General features: G+C 42.1%; 1 protein-coding gene across 2 annotated transcripts in view; it reads right to left on the minus strand.

The window, feature by feature from the left end:
* GRB10 (growth factor receptor bound protein 10) overlaps window positions 1–18,185 on the minus strand; it is a 148,500-nt gene that overhangs the window by 82,146 nt on the left and 48,169 nt on the right. For both annotated transcript variants that reach the window (XM_075022693.1, XM_075022692.1), the window contains exon 3: window positions 5,334–5,427. In XM_075022693.1, coding sequence (XP_074878794.1) covers window positions 5,334–5,427 — 94 coding nt within the window. The remainder of the gene's footprint in view (window positions 1–5,333; window positions 5,428–18,185) is intronic.

Consider the following 18,185-nt stretch of genomic DNA (forward strand, 5'->3'; position numbering starts at 1 on the left):
GGGGGAGAAAAAGAGTGCTACACAAGATTACTTCTCTGGGCTAAATCTTAGGCATCATAATACTTCATCTAAGCCTATACTCATTCAAAAGTCTGTCCGTATTTACGTGGGCTTGTATTTTTTGGACCCAGGCAGTGTGCCAGAAGGGTAGTTTCCACCACTGCTGATATTTAGCATCTCTATAAAAGTTAATGTATTAGTAACTAGCCAGCGCGGTACAGGAGAGCATCTACCTCCGAGCAGGCTGCAGTGCGATGCAAGTTGGCAGCTGGTCTGGATCCCTCCAGTTGCAGTGGGAACAAGTCGTCTGTACATACAGGTGGAAAACCTAATGCCAACTGATCCGCAACCACAGCATCTTCATCGTCTCACTGTACGCAAGATTTCCTACCACGACCAACCAAGAAAGACCAAAGGATGAGCTGGCTGTTGACAAAGGACAGCTGTTGGCTAAAACAACTCCTATCACCATTTCCTGCTGCTGCCAAAGCTACCTGGCTATGGAGTCAGAGGTACCACAGTGTTCGGCTCGGCTCTGTCTGCGAACTGCTGTGACAAAAAGCATCAAGTCCAACGAGAGCTGGGAGCGCCCCAGGAGAGGAAGGCTGCATGGAAGTGCATTAATAAAAGGAAGATAAGTCTTTTGTCACAGACCCATGGCAAAACACTTTTGTACTGACACCAACCATCATCCCGCAAGCACACACACAGAGAAAGTGCCAGAATTGCCTAATATCTCCACTGAAAGTCAAGGTGACAGAATGTATCTTATTTATGCCTGGCTTCAAAATCCTGCATAAGAAGTAGCAGCACAATCTCAAAAAGTACACGTCAAGTACCAATAAAAGGTACTGCCCATAAGCTTCACGGATGGGACTAGAGTTGGGACTGTTTGCTGCTTGCTAGAAAAACAAACAGAAAAACGAGCTCCAAAACATGCCTCAACAAAGGAAAACCCAGAAGTACAGAGCAAGATGAGAAACAGCGGTAGCACGGCTGGCGGGTTAACCCCCCCCGCCCAAAGTCTGACAGTAAACAAACTCAGTTGGGCTTACGTTTTTCTGTAGCATGGTGTATTTTGCTGTCACGCTTCATATGGCAAGGCCACTCCTAGGCAGCGCAGGGAAATCCATAGGAGAGACTTGTCTTGCTACTGAGACACACTGGAGGTTCATTTTGGTGGCACCGCACGGTGCTGTGCTCAACCAGGAGGAGCGGAGGCTGCGCTGCTGGGGTGCTCGGGGAGAGAGGAGAACCAGCAGCCTCCTTTGGGATGGGACAGGGAGAACGCGTGCTGGAGCCCACCACCTCTACGAAGGGCCTCAGAAGGGCATCGCCATGTGAATGCAAACGTTTTGACTATAATCACCACTATGCTCCCCAGTTCTGCCCCTCGCTACCGGACAGGGTAGGAACGCTGCAGGCTATGCACTGCAGAGAACCTGTCATTGCAAAATACTGAACATTTGTGAGTGCTAAATATTTTGCAAAGTGAGACATGGCTGAGGAGGCTACAGTTTCCTTCATCTCTACACTCGGGAAAATATTTAGAAAAATAACAATACCTGTCCCATTCTATGCATGCTCTCACTTCCTCTTTCTCCTGGTGTTTTAAAAGACAGTAAATAATTGTTTTGATTGTTTCTTCATCTCTTCCTTAACTCTTCAGAAAATGCCACAGTTTAGACATATTTTTCTTCTCCATGCCTAAAGGCTTTACTACAGCTTCTAGAAGGACTGCTTGAGAAATACTTGACTTGCTGTTAATTAAATGCCAAATCCTGGCTGGTTGTTGTTAACTTTCTATAACTTTCAATAGGTAGCTGAAGCGTATCTGTTCCTTTACATCAGGGGATATTAGTATTCTTCAGCTGGATGAAGCCTGCTCTTTCCTGTTGCATTTAATTTATGAAGTAGCTTTTGGGGAATAGAGGTAAGAAATCCTAGTTCCTGCTCTCTGCGTTTAGTACCTTTACGAAATTTGCCCAACTAGCAGAATCATTGAAAAGTGAATACTAAATAATGGCTTAGATATAAAAATACTTATTGTTAAGGTAAGCAAGTTTATCAGCATGCCTACACATAAGCAATTACTGAACTATTTCTAGGAAAAGATACTATTCCATCCACACTCAACTTTTTACGTGTATTTCATATGAAACCTGCCTATTTTAGAGATTCCTCACTTTACAAAAAGTATTCTCTGCTCCCCAATCTTTACAAGATATTCTTTTTAAAGTAAAAAGCTGAACAGTTATAAAGCATCTGCTTGTGTAAAAAGAGTGATTCAGCAGGAAACATGTACTTGAAACACCCTTCACAAGAAAGAGCTTATTCACGCAGGGACAGTTGGCAGGGATATCTCAGTCTCCACTCGAATGCTCTTTTGCCAGCTTGTGCTGAAGGGACTCGGATGCCTAGGAGGAAGCTAATCACCATTTTCATAGGCTGTGGAAAGCCAGGTCTGGTTCAGAATTAAAAGTGCTTGTACCAAAGCTCTCCCAGTGAAAAGCAAAGGGCTATAAGTTAATGTTCAACAGAAACTGGCAAATCTGCTGCGCTCACTGAGCAACGTGGTCAGGGATGAATTGGAAGTGTATACATAAAATAATGTAGTAAGTATGGTTGTTCAAAGTTCAGCTGCAGCATTTAAGGCACAGTGCACTAAAGGGAAAAAGGCAGAGAGCACCTAACACATGAAATATTTAGCCAATTCTAATCCTTCCACAATTTCTGCTCATGTTAAATATGTATTAAACCACCTTTGTTGCAAACCTGTCAGTTTTCCTTAAAAGTCCTGTGAAACAGAGGAGCAAAAGCTTTAGATCTGCTAGGCAGTATAAGCTGAAGTCAGCAAGTAATGTTGTATACAACTGGAAGCAAAATTTGCCATGGTCTGTTGCAAATATCTTTGTTATCAATGTAATCAAGACATACCATCAGATTAATTTATTAAATGCAAGCAGTGGTCCTGCAAGTTACTTCTGGATACAGGTTTACTCTTCTCATCAAAGTCAGTGCCAGCAAAGCTTTGATAGAAAGTAAGGGATAACACAGTTTAGTGTAAGAGTAAAAAAGCAAACAACTGCCAGAGAACTTAAAAACCCACTTTATGTTAATAATCTAGTCTTCCTATTTATTGTGTAACTAATATGACTGCATGGGAGCTAGTTCAGACCATGTCACAACTCCCTCCGAAGCTGTTCATATTATATTTTTCTATGTACTATTCATTAATCAGTTACCAGAGTATGTGGCAGCTCTTAAAATACTTGTACTTCCAAGTTCTTGGACAAGAATGTGTATTTCATATTCTATGAAAGAGTGTATGAAAGAGCTCACACTTGGATGGAACAAACACACAAGACATGACATAACATCACGCTTATGGTCACTTCCATTTTCAAGAAGAAACCAAAGCAGCAGGTATCATGCTTGTAAGGCACATTACTTCCCCCCAACACTGCAAAAAGACAGAAGCACTACAGCCCAGCGCAGCATCAAAGACCACTTCTGGGCATTCAGGTTTCAGTTCTTAATCCATGCCACTAACATAACAGCGCTTCATGGTCACGGGGTAGGCAAGATTAATAATGTGTTAAATACCTACTTCAGCAACAAAATCAAAAAGATTCTAGAAATACTGGATTTGATTGCTGTCAGTCATCTGATGTAGGAAAAAATCCCCCAAAATTTGTGGGTGCAAAAGCGATCTTTATTTCAGAAACTATTGGGAAAACCATTAACAGGGTTTTTCTTTATAAACAGGCCTTAAACAGCCAGTAACTCTACAAAAAGCATTCTCTTTAAAGATAGCTGTTTCCTAAATTAATTTGGACCAGTTTGCATACAGACATTTGTCTCAAAGTAACTGAGGCAGAGCCACCCATCAGGCAACACTGTATGGATCCTTCTGCAGTACGACAAAATTGATAGAGGAAAAGGAGGATCTGAAAATGAAGTGTTACTCTATAAGGAAAATGTCAGGCTACAAAATGCAATACTACCTATCTCTTCAATAAACGTTCAGACTTCATAAGCAGCAGCCTCACATACTCTCACTCTAACACATGAACTTAGACCTCACAGGATGCACTCCCCCCCCCAAAATCCCTTGATTAAAGGGGGGCATTTACAAATAGGTTCAGAAGAAGTCACCTGTATAGATCTACTCCAGGATTTGTGCATCCCAAGGTAGGTGAAATTAATGTAACAGTACCATTCTAATACGAATGAAAAATGGCATTTATAAACTCTGTTTTGTAAGCATGCAAGCATGCCACAATGCACTGCCTGCGCTACTAGAAGTTTTAGATTGGGTAACGTGGCAACATGTTACCTTCAATTGAAAGCAAAGCTTTAAAAAACTGGAAGACTTGGGGAGGGGAGTAAATTAAAATACAACCCTTATTACATTCTGGGATTTGCTTACGAAACTTAAATAGTCTTGAGGATCTGCAAGTCATGAAATTCTGGTCTTGCTGCCCTTGGCAAACAGAAGCAGCTGGATTTTGAAAGGAAAACTTAAAATATTTACCAAATATGACATGCTTAGTAACAAGTTTACGATCTTTTTTATTTCCATAGCCTTGTGCTGACTGCAATACTATTAGCTGTTGCACCGAAGAAACATTTGAAGATGACCTTCAAGGACTTGGTTCCAAATTAAGCCATCACAAACCCTGAGGGCAAGGGGGTTCACCAGTTAAGACGGCACTCTCTATCATTAATTATTTCAAAGACAAAAAAATAAAGCTGAGCTAAAAAGTCCCTGCTATAATAGTAACTGTCTTTTTTTAGGTATCTGAACAGACAGATATTGGCAAAGAAAGACTTTTAAGATTTATTTTACAATGTCTAGTTCAGGACTTTTTTTTCCCAGAATGAGCCGATTTCTGTCATGCAAAGCAAGTAAACATACTTTTCTTTCCTCCTAAAGTTGAGCCAGAGCCCTGAACCCTTCTTATAGCAAAGATTTTTCAAATGCAACTTTAACATTAAAAATGTTGAATTCAATTTCAGTACTTCCCTCCTCCCCCCTCCTAAAAACAGGAGAATGTACCTGCCACCCAGGCTAGCAATCCCAGTTTGGGCTACAAAGGCTCGAGATGCACCACAAGTTCTTCACGGTCTTCATCCACAGCTCACAGGACAGTTGTGACAAAAAACTATTTCTCAGCTCTCCTCCTCCAACCACCCAGAACTATTTTTTTTTTTTTTTTTTTTTTTCAAATGAGAAGGAGAAACAGCAACATGGAGGTAAAACTATCTCTGCTTATGGAGCGTCCTGGCTTTCCGCCAAGGAGCCTGGATTCCCACCCACTGTTCCTTACCTTGGTGATTCAGGGAGATGCGGTTAGATGGTTCTTGGAAACCTGGTTCCACCAGATCCCGCCGACCATGAGCCGAAGTCTGATCTACATTGTCCTAAAAACAGAAGAGCAGGAATTCTTATCAAAAAAAGGCATTCTGTACTCCCTATAAGCTACACTGCACATAGCCAGACCACTGATAGAAAAAGAAAAATCCCTGTCATACCACTGAAAGGAGAAGCCAACGTCAGGGGTGAGGGGGGGACCATAGGGAGACACTAGATTAACACATTAATACAGGTGGCACGAATCCAGAATCAATAACTATGCTGTAGGCTCATCTGTACATCAGTTTTGCATTTCAAACTGGGAAACAGTGATGTAAATGCACTTCTTGGTTTAACAAAAGTTTCTTCTTGCATCAAGTTATGTGGAGGCTTGGGGCTTTGTTTTCTTTAATTCCAAGTCTGTGGCTTAGGGGTTTGTAACTAATTAACTGGACTGAAACAGATTCAGTAGTGAACTACCAAACCTCAAGAGGAATCAGAAGTTCAGTTTAGATAAACATCCATAGCTCTGGATGCCAACCTGTATTTTTTTTTCCTTCATACTAGAACTCTCACAAGATCAGGTTTCAAGAAGTTTTAACAGAGACTGAATTTGGCTAAGTCTAAAATACCACTGTTTCTCACAGAACTTGCCAAAAAAGACGACTAGGAGAAAGCAGGAAAATCGAAATATAATAAGAAAAGCAAGATAAGTCACACTGAGTTTTAGAAGTATAAGAAGGAAATTTAGAGCAGGTACACAGTTTTACAAAGTTGGCATACCTTTGCATATACCGGAAAAACAGAAGCAAGTGCATGAAGTTGACTACATTAATATATCACTGCCCATAAACCCTGTAGCAGTGATATACGTGACTGGATACATGTTCCTGCCCAAAGTGTGGGATAAATACACAACAGCATGATCCGCATTTATGTCAAAACATAGGAACCACCTTCACAGCAAATGACGTTGTAATTAATGGCAGAGCAATAACATGCACGCAGTGAGTGGCAATTCAACTGTGTGCAACCGTGAGCTCTCAGCCCAACATTTCCATCTACAGAATATAAGCCAATGCTCAAAACCATAATGGATGTAGCGTTTGGGTGTAAGAACTGTATATAGTTACACAGGATATGAAATAAATTATATTATCTCTTATTCAGAGAGACTGTCTCAAACAGCAGATAACTTGAGCTTTGATTCAAATACTCCAGCACCACTCTTGAGTGCCTTCACCATCAGGGATCAATTCGGGAGCCCACAGGCGTTTATAAGACAAGAACTGCCAGCAGTGGTAAGACCAAGGGAGGTTTTTACAAGTAAACAATATATGATAAGATACATATGGCATCCATCTATCTATGCCAGATACAACTGAGACCACTCAGCCTTCTGCCTCCATACTGGCCACTTCCCCTTACAGCTCTTTACATCCTTGCCACTGGTTTTTGTGACACTGGCTGCTGTTTCATGAGCCACATCTAGCTAATCTCACACAAGTTTTTTAGTTGCTTCTTAAGAATCAAGAAAAAAAATAATCAGACCTCCTGTCAGCATGACTGCATTTGTTTTTACTTTCTTGAAACATGGCAATATTTGTTAGCTCTTTCACCGGAGCTAACTGAATACATGTTAGGAACAAGCAACTCATAAGCTCCTGTCTCTGTCAAATCTCTTGGAACCGCATCCTAACATTATTACCACTTTTGGAGCACTAGTCGTTTTCACTGGATGTATCTCATTTTCTCTGGGATACCACACGGTCAGCGCTGACCTGGCCCACAACATCTCCATTTTAAATTCAGGCAGGAAATTTGGGACTTGCAGCACGAGAAGGCCACTGCAGGAAGCAGAAAGCACATACAAAATTAAGAGTCTACTCCCCAGAAAGTTTAGCATAATTCTTTCAAAGGCTCCAAGGACACCAGAGGGGAGGAGATGTTTATCTAGGAAAAGTTTCAGTCAAAACTTAAAGCTGAAGTTGATTGCTCTTCAGTTATTTCAAACCTAGTACAAAGGCTGAGAGGTGAACATCTCAGGCATGAAGAACAAAGCAGCAGAACATCCTTCCTTCTAATGCAGAGCTTTCCTCGTGCGTTTCCCCCCATGCAATTCCAAATCACGTACTTTTATCGTGCAGGTAAAACCCTGCTGACGCAGTTTAGCAGCGTCAGTTCCACCTCCCGGGAACAAATCCTGACATCCAACGTGTGGATGCAGTTGCGTATTGCCTTTCGGCTGGGAAGAGCAACAGGGCATCCCAACGGTAACGAAAGGTGGAACAGAAAAACCACTTATAAACTATTTGTTACACACCTAAATGTGTTTTCGGTTGTCCCAAGACGTACAAGTCCCAAGTGGAAGGCAAGATTTGTGCAGTACTATGCAGTAACAGAGGATGAGATGTGGCCAAAATGCATCTTTTTACCTTTGGGTTTCCCACAGCAGTAACCTGTGAACACTTAACTGAGAAGACCTTATTTCAGGCTTACAAGCTGGCTGCAAGCCCATAACTTTTCAATTAAAGCAGATTTTTTTTTTTTTTAACTAGTAATTGCCAATAATTTACAGGAATAAGATTCATCCTCTCTGGAATCACCTTACAGCTGTACAGAAGATGCTGAGAACCACAGGCCTCATTCACAAAGCTTAAGCCAAGGTCACGGTAAGATAAACCGAAATTTTCAGCAGCAGAGGTTTCAATGACGAATGATTGCCGGTGCTGCTCTCACAAAGCTGATGCCCCTGCCTGTTTCTGCAGGTGCAAACCCCTGCCCAGAAGGTCCGTGGACTTCTCCTGCGGCTTGAGCAAGGCATGGAACCAAAGGCTTTCTCCTGGCACCGAGGGCCAGCGGAACCCAGGTGCTAAAGTAAAGCAACAGCCGTGCATAAACAAAACCACACCTGTTAAAGCAATGCAGGCAGCAGAGGAGAAAAGGTAAGGGCAGTGCGATTTAAAGAGCTCGGGGTAGTTTCACATGACCCTCCAGAATCTGTTTGTGTCCGTTGTGCACAAACAGTGGCACTTGGCCAGCTGCAGCAGAGATCAGACAGACACTGGAACAAGGTTAAGAGAAGAAAGGGGGAAAAAAAAAAGTTATATAATTGCTCCGTGCCAGCGGCCTCGTTGTGCTGGGGCTCAGGGCCGTGGCCGATGCCCTCAGCAAGGTGGGCACCTGCTTTGGTCCATCAGGACCCCCCCGCCGCCGCTGAAACCGGGCTCCCGGTAAGTCATGTGTTTGCTCTGCGTTTTAATCCCCAGCTTTCCCTCCTCTTCCAATAAATGCTCTCAATATGAAATTAAAGCATGTTACTTAACTTACTGTACCATCCAGCTATTATAGTATTTTTAGAAGCTAGCTGAGCATTAGCCCTCCCTGACTTGTTTGCATGCACTATTTTCTCTGTCAGCCAGCGTCTGTGACCAAGGATGATTTAATCGAGTGACTAGCAAGAGTGCTAGAAGGATCTGAAGCAGTGTTAATTTTTTACAGTCCGTTAAAGCATTTGCATTTCATATAGCCAAACACCGTCATTACAGGTTAGATTTCAGTGCCCTTTTGCAAACCTGCATTGCATGACGCTAAGTGCAACACGCTGCATCGCATTAAGAGCCAAAGTCCGCTCATAGACAGCATTATCTCTACATATCAGTAACCAGGACAATCTGGATTTATTTTTCCATCTATAACCAAGCCTTTCAAGTTGCACTCCTTCAACTATGACATACAATGTTTGCTGCTGTTTGTGCTGGCATGATAAGCATTTCAGTTATCAAAGAAAACATTAAACCTGGTGCTCTAATCAGAGAATCAGACAGCCATATACTACAGCAGCTCTGCTGTCTGCACGTGCTCTTTAATCACTTCTTCGGCTCCAAGTGCTACAGTTCCCACCTGCAGTTTAGCTCAGAAGAGTATTTATCAGTAGGAGACAGCATTATTAGGCGGACCAGCACGTTGCTCCTACTCTACTGCTGCTTCTCTCACCCTGGTCCCTTCAAGCAAAGGTTATCCAGTCAGTCATTTAGGATAATCTTACAGGTAAATAGGGCTTAGAGGAGGGAGGAAGCAGATCCGAAAGTACAAATAATAAAGGATCGTCTATACTTCCCTTCTTTCTTTCTTTGCAAACAAAGGGACCCGCCATGAGCAGAGACAGAGTAGCTTTCTCTAGGGGTCTGGAAATCCCCTTCTACCGAAGGCTTCAACTTTTTCCAACTTCAGCACTCGCTGGAAGTTTACGAGATGAAGGAAGGCTACAAGTGGCAGCACAGCTTCTCGGAAGCTCCTGGGAGCACGGCCAGACCGAGGACGTCCAGACCACCAAGACGACAGTCCCTGGTTTTGGATTTACTGTAGCTGTCTGCAAACCCACACAGCCATGCCCCTGAACAAAAGGTTCAATTGAGCAAGAGTCACGCGTACTCATGCCAGCAGTCCCACAGCGACAAATTAAGATCATGACATACTTCTGATGTTTGTACACCGTCCAGCACAACAGAAAGTCAAGTCAGACGTGCCGATGGGCCCCGCTGCGGTTTAGGAGACTATCGAGGCAGATACGCCTCAGTTTGCACAGAGGCACTCCTGCCCTGCCAGGAGCTCGCTGCCTACCTGCTGGTGCTACTTTATCACACCAAGGGAGGTGTCCGAAAACTACCCGAGCATAAAGAGAAAATTAGCTAAGTCATTACTTGAGCCACCTTAGCTTTACTCTGGTCAGGCAACTTGTGCAAAGCAAAAAGAAGTACCTGCTGCTAGCGCAGACCGAGGAAACTATCGCGAAGTGTTCACGTGTAAGTGGTTTCCAAAAAAAGCAATTATTAAAATTCACTGACGAGGTGTCCACCAGGGGCTGTGAAAGACTGGACACAGTTCCAGGCTCCAGAAGCAGGAAGTAAATACGTTGAGAAATTACACACTCTCTTTGTAGCTGCAACTTGTTGCTCTCAGACGAAGGACACAGAGGTAGATGAACATTTCTTTTTCTGACCCAGTACTGCCATTCTTAACATGCTGCTGGAGTTTCCTTAGGCAATAAACAGATTAGGCAGCATTTCTTCTGAGGGCTGCTTCATATGATCCTTCGCTTCCCAAACAAAAGACTATTTGCATTTATGTAAAGTAACCTTCTGCATTGTTTTCTAAGCTATGCTGCTTCTTTATACCATCATTTTGCAGCTTTGGTTTACTTAAAGCATCAAATGTACAAGGAGGAGAACAGACTCAATTATGGTAAGCGCCGAGTAGGCAGCTATTAATTTAAGTAAACTTTCCTATAGCTTACTGGTACCCACAGCCATCCACAGAATTTCTGTTCTGTCACTCAATTTTACTCCTAGCCCTGTGAAGGCAAACACATAGGCTATTACAGGAGGAAATCCACCTGACAGATCCAGACCAATGTTCAAGCTCTAATCCAAACTTCACAGTCTTGATCGATTAGTAATGCATATGACACTCCTTTCTTAAACGATTTAAGTCACTGGCCTTCTTAGTGGCTAACTACAGCAGCACAGTCCCCTACCAGATAGCTGTTTGGTACAACGCATTTTCAGCCTGCTAACACCCCAGAGCTTGAGGAAATTTGTCAAGTACAGTCATGAGGGACATGAGTCTCTTGGGTTTGTCCAAAGTCCCTGCTTTGCAAATGATTTCAAGTTTATTCAAACACAGTTCATATTTTTTATTGTCTTCCAGAGCTCCAATCCCATCTTCCCTGGGCCAGCGCTTAACATGTCACAGAAATAAAGAAAAAACAGGCTTTGCACACCAGGCAAAAAACTTTAAAGCGCATTCTCAGACAACCCACATATTACATAATTAAAGACCTGTAACTAGGTTTCCTGCCTCTTAACTATAGTCATTTGACTAGGTAAGAGCCAAGTGAAAGGCTCAGTAAGTCAACAGAGTAACCGTGAACCTAGAATTTTAGCATTCCCATTGCTAAGAGAGCTTGTACAAACAAGGGCTTAAAATAAAGCCACTTAGCTTTGTCAAAAGTCGGTCTCTCTCTCCTGAAGTAGCAAAGCCACTAACTGCAGGAATCCTTCTGATTTTACAGTACTGGCTATCAAGACCGAGAGCGATAACCCTAGAGACCAGGAACAAACAAACCCAGTTTGGGATTACCGGAGCAGCAAAGGCAGCAGCACGATCCTCCCCACACACCACAGTACGTGTGATCCTCAGTGCTGCAAATCACCAAACCACGCGATAACCTGACAGGGCGCACAGACCCGCTGCTATCCACACATTCGTACAATCCTCAGCAGCCCACCACGCAACATACACGACAGCCACAAGAAACACAACGTACCGGGAATTAGCAAAGAAAGAAGGAAAATGAGAGAGACTGACAGACAAGACAGACCTGCGTCCGTGGTCTATGTCTCTGCAGCAGCAGGGAATTTGTTAAATGAATCACAGGAATTATATTACATCCCATGATACAGGGGAAGGCAGAAAGGCTTGCCAGTTTGACCTTGGAGGAGGAACTTCTCTCCCGACCCCCGTCTGGGTTTCAGTAACCCACTGACCAGAAAGTCCTTCAATTCAGCAAAAAACTGGGGGCTTGGACCCTGTTGTCAACACCAAAACCCCATAGTGTGTACCCCAAGTCAATGAAGTGTATCTTCTCCTACACCAAGGGGGAAAAAAAAAAAAAAAGCTTTCTTAAATACATGGACTGATATGGTTATACAATATACTGCTATAGCTGAGCCAGAAAGTTGTTTTTCTGAAGGTGTTTCACACTTATTTTAAGGAGTATTACCAGCTATGTGATTGTCATTATCTGTATTGCAACTGCTATCTATTGCAATACTGTACTGCAATTGCAGGGCAGTATTGTTTCACGCCAAAACCTGCTATTAGCTACTAGCCAGCTTCTTTCTTTCAAAAAAAGTGGCTCTTTGGCCCCTCAGGAAATAAATAAATCTAATCTGGCAAGAGCTGGACCATGATTAGCAACCTCCAACAGTATCTGGTCGCAGCAGTTTATTCCTAAAAGGCTTTTCTCCAGTAAGGCAGGAGTGAGCATACCATGTTAGCTGACAGCTTCAGCAATACACTTTTACAGCATGCGTACACGCTAGCATTACAGATTGAGCTTCTCTAGGCTGGTCTTAGCAAAATTGGCGTTAGCAGGGTTTTCAACACTACTGAAACCAGAATTTGGCAAGAACTACGTCAAATTAAATTCCTCTCACTAGATCCAGTCCTCTATTAGTAGAAACTAACCGCTTCTGCAAGAATTTAGCTGTCTCCCAGTACTCTGCACAGAGAAAATGGATAGTGTATTGCACAGTGTGCACTTTTTGGACTAGACTGCCATTTATTATGGTAGAAGCAAATTCAATGCATCATGGTTGCTGTCTTTTAATCAGCTAGCAAGGAGGGAATCCAACTGACAGGCTTAGAAATGCTAAAAGCTTTGTTCTATTTTTAATGAGACTAAAACCACTGTGGCTGTTAGAGACAGTTTACATAGTTTACAGCTAAAATCAAGTCTTGAAATACAAAAAAAACCCAAACGCACAAGGTTCTTGGTGAAAACAATAACTTTTTAGAGCTGTCTTCAGCTAGAAAGCACTTACTTTCTGATGAAAAATGAAGCAGTTACTTTCTGATCAAGTAACTTTCGCCTCTTTTTTTAAAACATAAACTAGGTTCCTTTTCATTTCTAACAAAACACCACTGAATAAATGAAGTTTATATTAGCAAATTCTTCACAGTAGAAAATTACACGCTTATATGGAAATTCTGTTTCTTCTGCTGGTGCCCATAGATCCTGATAATGTATCTTTAGCTTGTACTTAATTGTAAGTTAGCCTTACCTCCAAAGCAAGTCACTCTCACTGGCAAGGGACTGCTACTGACAAAGCTACCAAAACCCTAATTTACTGCATGTTCCAAGCTCTTTGGTTTTGGTCAATACTGACTGAATCAATGAAGTCCCTGAAAAATCTGTTTTCTATGAGAAAGAATTGTATTTACCAACAGGAATTAAACAGAAAAAAATTATTTTCTCACCCTGAGAAAGTATAAAGTAAACTAAAGTAATATGTCATATTCCTCCTCTTTTAAAGAGGCTTTTCAGTGAGATTTTGCATCATTCTCTTATCAAAGAACTGATACTTAATAGATTACACTACTTAAATTGAGTTAAAAGCACAGCAAGGCTCTAATGAACTTAGCAATCCATAGGTTTTAACCACCATACTAGATGGTGCTCACACAATCTAAGGGACTAATGCAACCCATAATGACGTGTTGTTGCACATAAAACCTTTATCCTATTCTAGAATCCTTACCAGGGTCACTTTCTACGTTTTGTCCAAGTTTCTGAATTGCATAGGCAGACTATATTCCTTCCTCACCAGACAGATGAAAAGAAATATAATGGGAATATTTGTACCCAGGTGCGATGGAAAATTTCAGCATTTCACGCACCTGCTAACACACCTGTCCATTCTGAGAAAGCGCCTTCAAAATTTTCTTTTAGCTTGCACTAGAAAAATAAAAAGTCTTCATATGTTCTTCATGCTCTTTGGGGGGAAGTCGTAACACGCAGAAAGCAGGTACAGGATATTTGATCCTTTTCAACCCACTGCCCTCCCCACGCTCAGACCTGTGAAATACAAGGTAGCTCGTCTGTTCTACTTGGCATCAGATATACTAGAGCTCCAGTTATAGCAGAGCTGCTGGCCAGCTGCTCCCAAGAGCACTGGCTTTGGGAGTCAGGTTTTGACAGCACCCCTGCACCAAGCGGACGGGGACATTCTGCAAACGGCCTCGGACAGCCTGTCCCCGCGCAGGCTGAGGACGCCCCGCATTAACCTTGGAAGGCTCGGAGCTTGAAAGGATGAAGGATGACCTGGTGTACTCCGGGATCTGGCACCGCAGCAACACGTTTGTGTGTCTCAGGCCAGGGGAGGGAGGAGGGAACAGAGGATGCGACCTCAGCTGCAGGAACCTCTATTTCCATACAAGCACATTCTCTTTAAGAATAGATATTTAAATCTCTACACTTTGGGAAGCAGCAACCACAGGCAGAAAACCTAAATTACATTCAAGTCTATGCACCCTTATAGCTACGCAGCCCTGAAAACTCAAGACTGATGAAACTCTAACAAAGGAATGAAAGTAGCATGAAGCACAGAGCAAAGGAATTTATCCCATGCGAATGTGGGTCTGCTTTCTTAAAGGCAATAGTGCTATCCCCTTTTGTCTTCCTGATGGTTCAGGTTCAAACTGAGGGTTTGAACGGCCGATCGGTGAAGATGATTCTTCACAACCCTTGACAGAGCTGATAAAATGACAAACCTTCTGTAGGGCAAGAACCACTGTGCTCACACAGACCATTAAAATTCAGCAGACGCCAGTGAGCAAAGTAACTCTTAGATTGCCAACGAAATTGTTCTTCAGGTCTTCAAACTGAAAATCTGATGAATTTCAAGTGTCATGTTGAACAACTTCATACAAGACTACTTTGCTATCCTTACTTGCTTCAACTATCAGCGATACGGACCTTATCTCTCCACTTTCTAGCCAACTTGCTCAATTGCTGCAATTTAGGGTGTGCTTGATACCCGTCCCCCCCTTCCCTGAAGGGCGATCCTTGGCACCAGATAAGTGATTAACTACGTCTAGAAATGGCTATCCCGTCTGATCAAACCTATGATCCTAAATATTAATGACCACACACCTTCCTGCTTAGGTGAAGGACTGCTTACCTGTTACATGGTGCAATCTGCCCCAGAACTAATTACCCAACTCAGATAAGGATAGCTGTAGTTCAGGTGGCTTGCCTTCAGCTAGATACAGAACTAACTCTACACATCTCCAGAACAGCAAGCCTTACCAAAAAGAAGATATTTAAGAATCTCAGACATGGGGCAAAGATTTATACACCTCAGTTGACAGCTCCATAACCTATTAAAAAAACCCCACAGAAATCACAGACACATCTCTAAAGAACAGCAATCATGCCTTTTCATGATTAACAACCCAGCAACAGATCTCATATTGGAACAGACCGTTGTGCTCTCCCCTAACCAAACGGCAGGGTTCCACTCTCTCAGAGCAAATCAGTAATGTAATTTATGCAGAGAAAATGATGGTGTAAGAAATAGTCTACAGTATATGGGTACTTAAAAAAAATAAAGTTCTTCTGTACTACTTACATTGCAGTAATAGGTTACTTTGCAAGCCCTCGGGAAAAAACCAAACACCAACTATTATCAATAAACCAAGATGCCTATATTTCTGCATTTCTTTCTTTAATAATGTTTGAATCTCATTCAACCTTCAGTTTTAAGAAAGTCACATCATTACACCTTTCACACTGATGTTCAAAAGTTTTCCTTAAAAAAAATTTTAAAAAAAATTGTCAACAGTGATGCTCTATTAGACTTCATAGAGTCACTGTCCCCAGGTGTTAGCACTGGTTGGATAATATTTCTAATACAAACTATGCTGCAGTGCTGCTTACGTACAAATTGTCAATTCACAACAGTTAGAAAGAAAACACAACAAAAATTAAGCTAAGACTAACAACAGGGGTTGTCCTGGATATTTCAGTGTGCCAGTGTCTTATCCCCATTTCTCAAAATGAAAGAAACTTGCAGTATTTTCTACATTTTCAGAGTTCTTATCAGAATACAAAAAAGAACTAGTTTGACTATACTAAAATCCAAGCAGCTCAAAGGTACTTTGTAGCCTGAGAACTTCTCTCAATGCTCTGGATACTTTACCTATCTCTGTCTGATTTTAAAAAAATGTAGGTACAATATAAAATGTGCTTAATTGCTAGCTGCATTTATTCCAGTATTAATATATATGGTTTTATATATATATCTCTCTCTCTAAATGTGGTGGCTGCCATGTTTTCCCCTCCTTGAGGAAAGTGAGCTAATTGCAGGTAGCTCTACCAGTCATCCTGCATCAAGAAGATGGCTTTATCAGAAAATCTTTATTGACTTAACATTCTCTAAAGGAAGAAAATTTGCAAAAGCTCAGCAATTTGCATTTAAATAGTAACAAGTTACATGTAAAGTTGCAAGCTGTCCCAGGAAAACCCAATACAAAGTGTAAATCTTTAGTTTTTGCACAAACTGGCACTTGGAAAAAAACCTGCTTGCTAAAAGCAAGCATGTCAACCACCTCTTCGTGCTTGGAAGGTTTTCGTTTTGGTTTGGTTTATAACTAGTTGTTCACAGCGTGTGTCGAGTGACCACTTATTTTGTACAGCTTCTCCCCACTTTTTGCCAACGCCTACTGGACACATCCAACAGAGTTACCCACAGCACATCAGAGCAGACACTGCAATGCTTCAACGTGGTTAGCAGCAGTCGCTACTTCAATTCTGCACAAATCCTCTGAATACTGGGCTATGTTAATGCCTCAACAGATCAAGGAGTTTTCATAACTACCAGTATGCTAAGAGAGGAAAGGTCTGTTGTGCCAAAAATTGCCAAGGTAGCACATGAAACAAAACAAGCAAACCACCCCAAACAAGACCTGCCCAGGTACAGGGTCTCCAAACAGGGAGAGATTTCAACAGAGATTGCAAAGCTGGTCAGCCAGAAGAAAAGTTAAAGAAATCCCACAGTTGTAATACTGCCCTATGCACAACATTTGATCGTGCTGGCTTTAGCAATGCTGAAATGCTACAGCTACTAACCACAAGAACGTTTCTGAAAATGGATTTCTACTTCACTCCAAGGAAGATAGGATGCAATCAGATGAACTGCTGTTCAATCAGTGTTAAAGCAGCTTTAAAACACCTTTCTTCTTTTGTCTTCCTTGAAACCATTGCTGAAGATGGGGGGTGGGGGGGAATGCGATTTATTTACTTTGCAGTTCAAGGGGCTAGCAGCTTGCACCTGAGCAGCTACCATGCTTCAGCTGAGATGGTGATTAACTCCAGGCTTCAGGGTGGTAACTTTTACCACACAATCACTATTTATTATACTGCTTCCTTTAGTTCTGAGCTATTCTTTCTAACCCAAAAATGCAGATCTGTGGAATAGAGGTAGTGGAAAAGATTCCTGCCAAGATTAAAGTCAAACCAGAGATCAAATAAAAAAACAACTCGTGCGATGAGGAAGACAGGAGAGAAACTTTGAACTAGGCTTCAGAAGCAAGCTGTGCGTGAGAGGAACAAGACACCTTCTGGATACAGTTGAACTGAAGACCATTACATCTAGCTAACACAAGAAAATTAACTGTGGCAAATTACCTGGAGTTCATTAGCACACCACCACAATACTGACAGCACGTATGCAATCTTGCATCCTAGTAACACATGTTCCAGAAGACCCTAGTGGGACAGTCGATGAGAAGTTTCTGGTCTTGTGGGTTTGGGTTTATTTTAATCTCCAGGGCAAGTCATGCTCTAAAAGATATGCTGTCAGAAAACTATTTTTCCAACCTGCTCTCATCCAGCATAGCAGTTATGGTTTGCGACTAAACCATCCAGCCAATTCATATTCAACAGCCAGCAGTTTGTCATAATTTTGAGGACATAGAGGACTCCAGAAAAAAAAACATTGCAAGAGATGCCTTTTTCAGAACATCTTTGGCACACTTAGTTAACCATTTGCTCATGTCAGGGGAAAAAAAAAACCAAACCCACCATATTTCATACAGAAGTTTCATCAGCACGCATGTAGGAAGGCATTCTTCCCAAACCTGCCACACACTGCCTTACACTTCTGTATGGTCAGAAGTAGAGAAATGGGCACTCTGAAGTCTTAATTTGCCTTCACCTTAGAGAACAGGCTCTACGAGTGCCTCCAGCTACAAAAGGCTT

The sequence above is a fragment of the Buteo buteo genome, chromosome 3 (genome assembly GCF_964188355.1).
Source record: "Buteo buteo chromosome 3, bButBut1.hap1.1, whole genome shotgun sequence".
In the NCBI taxonomy this organism is placed as follows: Eukaryota; Metazoa; Chordata; class Aves; order Accipitriformes; family Accipitridae; genus Buteo; species Buteo buteo.